Here is a 5197-nt window from a genome sequence, read left to right as displayed (position 1 = left end):
TCGTTTAAGATGCTCCTTAAAGTCTACCTCTTTGTTTAAGCTTTTGGTCACTGGCTCCCTAATATGTCCGGATGTGTCTCAGTGTCAAATTAATGTCTGATTTTTAGAAAATTCATTCATGAGATATGGGAGCCATTGGCCAGGCCAGTATTCATTGCCCATCGCTAATTCAGGAACTCACCAAGGCTCCTTAGACAACAACTTCCAAACACACGACCACTACCATCTAGAAGGACAAGGGCAGCAGACACATGGGGAACACCACCACCTGGATGTTCTCCTCCAAGTCACTCACCATCCTGACTTGGAAATATATCGGCCGTTCCTTCACTGTCACTGGGTCAAAATCCTGGAACTCCCTCCCTAACAGCGCTGTGGGTGTACCTACACCACATGGACTGCAGCGGCTCAAGAAGGCAGCTCACCCACCACCTTCTCAAGGGGCAATTAGGGATGGGCAATAAATGCTGGGCCCAGCCAGCGAATGAATGAAAAAAAAAATACCCTTGACATCCAGGTCTTGCTGCATTTGGACATGGACTGCTTCAGTATCTGAGGAGTTGTGAATGATGCTGAACATTGTGCAATCATCAGCGAACATCCCCTCTTCTGACCTTATGATGGAAGGAAGGTCATTGGTGAAGCAGCTGAAGATGGTTGGGCCGAGGACACTACCCTGAGGAACTCCTGCAGTGATGTCCTGGAGCTGAGATGACTGACCTCCAACAACCACAACCATCTTCCTTTGTGCTCGGTATGAATCCAACCAGAGGAGAGTTTTCCCCCTGATTCCCATTGACTCCAGTGTTGCTGGGGCTCCTTGATGCCACACTCGGTCAAATGCTGCCTTGATGTCAAGGGCATCACTCTCACCTCACCTCGGGAGTTCAGCTCTTTTGTCCATGTTTGAACCAAGGCTGTAATGAGGTCAGGAGCTGAGAGGCCCTGGCAGAACCCAAACTGAGCATCAGTGAGCAGGTTATTGCTAAGCAAGTGCAGCTTGATAACACTGTTGATGACCCCTTCCATTACTTTACTGATGATGGAGAGTAGACTGATCGGGCGGTAATTGTCCGGGTTGGATTTGTCCTGCTTTTTGTATACAGGACATACCTGGGCAATTTTCCACATAGCCGGGTAGACGCCAGTGGTGTAGATGTACTACACTCCAGCGGGAAAGTCTACAACTAGGGGGACGTAGTAACATGACAAGCGGATGGGCCATTCAGGACTGAGATGAGGAGAAATTTCTTCACTCAGAGGGTTGTGAATCTCTGGAATTCTCTCCCCCCAGTGAGAGCTGCGGACGCTCAGTTGTTGAATATATTCAAGGTTGAAATTGACAGATTTCTGGACACCAAGGGCAAAATTTGAACCTTGGTGGGTGTGCGCCTGACCCCCTCCAGCGTAAAATGCCCCGTGTTGAGGTCAGGCGAACTTGGGCGGGGGTGGGGGGGCGGTGGTGGGGGGAGGGCAGGCAAAAAAAGGCCAAACGTGCTTGACACCTTTTAGGGAAACCTCGTCCAGGGGCGTGATGAGGTTTCCCAAAGCTAATGAAAACATTAAAATATAGTTAATAACATGTCACATGAGGGGGAGGGTGGGGAGGGGGGGACATGTTTTAATACATTTTCCATCTCTTTATTGTATGTTATGAAAATTCTTCACCTGCCTGAGGCAGCTCTGAGACTCAGGGGGGATTCTCAAGTGCACACTGACGGGCAAAGGTCTTCCCCCCCCCACCCCCCCCCTCAACCCCCCACCGTAAGCCCAGGCAGCGTGAAATCGCGGCCCTGCCCCCAATCGCGGGCAACTTCCCGACTTCCCCCCCCCCCCCCCCCCACCACTTCCCCCTCCCACCCACCCCGGCCCGACAAGGGCTAAACCCTGGCCCAAGGGAATCGAGGGACAGGGTGGGGGAGTGGGGTTGACTTTTATTGACCGGCGGAGCAGACTCGAGGAGCCGAAGGCCTATTCCACGGCCTTATTTCTCACCTTCTTCCGCTGCACTGAGACGCTCTTTCCACTTTCCACTTTATACCTATTTCTGCTCCTATGTCTTATAGTCTTATGGCCTGACGTTGTGTGACATTAGCTGGTTAAACTCCGGATGGTGCCCGGTGTAGAATTGGGGACCTCTCAGCCTTGACCCTACCTCTCTGGGGTTGACTCTCCAGATTTTGTTCCGGATGGGAGCATTTGTCAGCCATGAGTTTGCCTCTGCTCAGTGGTCAACCCCTTGGTTTGGAGGCTGTTCTCCCTGAGGCTGTTAAAAAGTGCAGACTGGGGCTGTATTACCCGGAATATAAAGTTGAAGGGGCGATTTGATCAAAGTTTTCCCAATATTACAGGGGACAGACGGGGTCGACACACACAGAGAGAGAGAGAGAGAGAGACTGTTTCCCCTGGTTGGAGAGTCTGGGACTTGGTGGCGGGGGGGGGGGAGGTGGGTGGGTGTGGGGCAGAGTCTTAAAAATCAGAGGCTGATCTTTGAGGGGCGAGAGGAGGAAACACTTCCACACACGCAAAGGGTGGCAGAAGGTGGGAGATTCCCCCTCCCCCCGCCACCCCCAGTGCAAAAGGGCAGTCGGTGCTGAATCCGTTCGATAGATTCTTTTAGCGAAAGGACCACGGGGCAAAAATCGTACACCCAGTGGGCGGGCGTTAAAAATAGCGGGCGGTGATGTCGGGGCGAGTGACACCACCCCCACCCTCTCCCCTCCCCCATTCACCCCTCCCCCACCCCCACCGTCTCCCCTCCCCCATTCACCCCTCCCACCCCCACCCTCTCCCCTCCCCCATCCCCCCTCCCCCACCCCCACCGTCTCCCCTCCCCCATTCACCCCTCCCACCCCCACCCTCTCCCCTCCCCCATTCACCCCTCCCCCACCCCCACCGTCTCCCCTCCCCCATTCACCCCTCCCCCTCCCCCACCCCCACCGTCTCCCCTCCCCCATCCCCCATCCCCCCTCCCCCATCCCCCCACCTCCACCCCCACCGTCTCCCCTCCCCCATTCACCCCTCCCACCCCCACCCTCTCCCCCTCCCCCATCCCCCCACCCCCACCCCCACCGTCTCCCCTCCCCCATTCACCCCTCCCACCCCCACCCTCTCCCCTCCCCCATCCCCCATCCCCCCTCCCCCACCCCCACCGTCTCCCCTCCCCCATTCACCCCTCCCACCCCCACCCTCTCCCCTCCCCCATTCACCCCTCCCACCCCCACCCTCTCCCCCTCCCCCATCCCCCCACCCCCACCCCCACCCCCACCCTCTCCCCTCCCCCATCACCCCTCCCCCACCCCCACCCTCTCCCCTCCCCCATCCACCCTCCCCCACCCCCACCCTCTCCCCTCCCCCATCCCCCCACCCCCACCCTCTCCCCTCCCCCATCCCCCCTCCACCACCCCCACCCTCTCCCCTCCCCATCCACCCTCCCCCACCCCCACCCTCTCCCCTCCCCCATCCCCCCACCCCCACCCTCTCCCCTCCCCCATCCCCCCTCCACCACCCCCACCCTCTCCCCTCCCCATCCCCCCTCCACCACCCCCACCCTCTCCCCTCCCCCATCCACCCTCCCCCCACCCCCACCCTCTCCCCTCCCCCATCCCCACCCTCTCCCCTCCCCCATCCACCCTCCCCCACCCCCACCCTCTCCCCACCCCCCACCCCCACCCTCTCCCCTCCCCCATCCCACCCTCTCCCCTCCCCCATCCACCCTCCCCCACCCCCACCCTCTCCCCTCCCCCATCCACCCTCCCCCACCCCCACCCTCTCCCCTCCCCCCATCCACCCTCCCCCACCCCCACCCTCTCCCCTCCCCCATCCCCCCACCCCCACCCTCTCCCCTCCCCCATCCCCCCACCCCCACCCTCTCCCCTCCCCCATCCCCCCATCCCCACCCTCTCCCCTCCCCCATCCCCCCACCTCCACCCCCACCCTCTCCCCTCCCCCATCCCCCCTCCCCCATCCCCACCCTCTCCCCTCCCCCATTCACCCCCCACCCCCACCCCCACCCTCTCCCCTCCCCCACCCCCCCTCCCCCATCCCCACCCTCTCCCCTCCCCCATCCCCCCACCTCCACCCCCACCCTCTCCCCTCCCCCATCCCCCCACCCCCCACCCCCACCCTCTCCCCTCCCCCATTCACCCCTCCCCCATCCCCACCCTCTCCCCTCCCCCATCCCCCCACCTCCACCCCCACCCCTCTCCCCTCCCCCATCCCCCCACCCCCACCCCCACCCTCTCCCCTCCCCCACCCCCCCTCCCCCACCCCCACCCTCTCCCCTCCCCCATCCCCCCACCCCCACCCCCACCCTCTCCCCTCCCCCATTCACCCCTCCCAACCCCACCGTCTCCCCTCCCCCATCCCCCCTCCACCACCCCACCCCCCCCCTCCCCGCCTCGGACCCCGGCAGCGCTGAGCCTCTCACGCTGGCCGGTGTGAGATCGCGGCCTGCAGTTAAGTCGCGGTGCGACCCTGTTGAATGGGCCCCCAAGAGGGGGCTGAATGGCCTCCGCCCCTCGCCGCCACCCCCCCCCCCCCCCCCCCCCCCCCCCCAAACCCCCCCACACCCCCCAGTTCCGGAAGTTCCCGTGTCACAGGCTCCCGGCTGAGCGGAAATAGAAAACGTCCCTTCACTGGCTTCAGAGCCGTCCAAAATTAAAACTTTTTAATATTATCTCTCTCCGCCCGCCTCCTGGCGCCTGCAGGCGATGCTCTGGCCGGTGATGACCACGATGCTGCCCACGATGACCCCAGCCCCGCTGAGGCCGAACGGGGTGACCGGCTCGTGCAGCACAAAGTACTGGATCATCATGGTGACCACCACCTCGGAGTGCAGGAAGGCGCAGACCAGGGCCGGGTGGGTCTTGGTGACGGCGTAGTTGGCGCAGAAGAAGGAGACCAGGGCCAGGGTGGTGATGCCGGTGACGCAGCACCAGGTGAGCGGGTCCAGCGGCACCACGGGGCTCTGCAGGAGGGACATGAGGGGGGCACAGAGCAGGCTGCCCACCGCCCCGAAGGTGAAGGCGGCCGTCAGCAACTTGGACGGGTGGCTGAGCGTGCGGAAGATTACCAGGGCCACGGCGAGGGCCAGGCCACCCAGCATGGCCAGGATGTAGCCGAAAATGTCCGGCAGCCGGGAGCCGCTGCGCAGGCTGACCAAGTCCGGCACCACGATCAGGCCCAGCCCCACCAC

At 62.2% G+C, this 5197-nt stretch overlaps 1 protein-coding gene across 1 annotated transcript in view; it reads right to left on the bottom strand.

Annotated features, from left to right (window-relative positions):
- Positions 1 to 4675: 4675 nt before the first annotated feature.
- Positions 4676 to 5197, bottom strand: part of LOC121272208 (solute carrier family 35 member G3-like) — a 1080-nt gene continuing 558 nt past the window's right edge. The window contains exon 1 of the mRNA XM_041178735.1: positions 4676 to 5197. This exon is cut by the window's right edge and continues 558 nt beyond it. Within this exon, the coding sequence (XP_041034669.1) occupies positions 4676 to 5197 (522 nt within the window).

The sequence above is a fragment of the Carcharodon carcharias genome, chromosome 33 (genome assembly GCF_017639515.1).
Source record: "Carcharodon carcharias isolate sCarCar2 chromosome 33, sCarCar2.pri, whole genome shotgun sequence".
In the NCBI taxonomy this organism is placed as follows: domain Eukaryota; kingdom Metazoa; phylum Chordata; class Chondrichthyes; order Lamniformes; family Lamnidae; genus Carcharodon; species Carcharodon carcharias.
The sequence above is the reverse complement of the archived record's forward strand: the minus strand, read 5'-3'. Positions and strand labels throughout refer to the sequence as shown.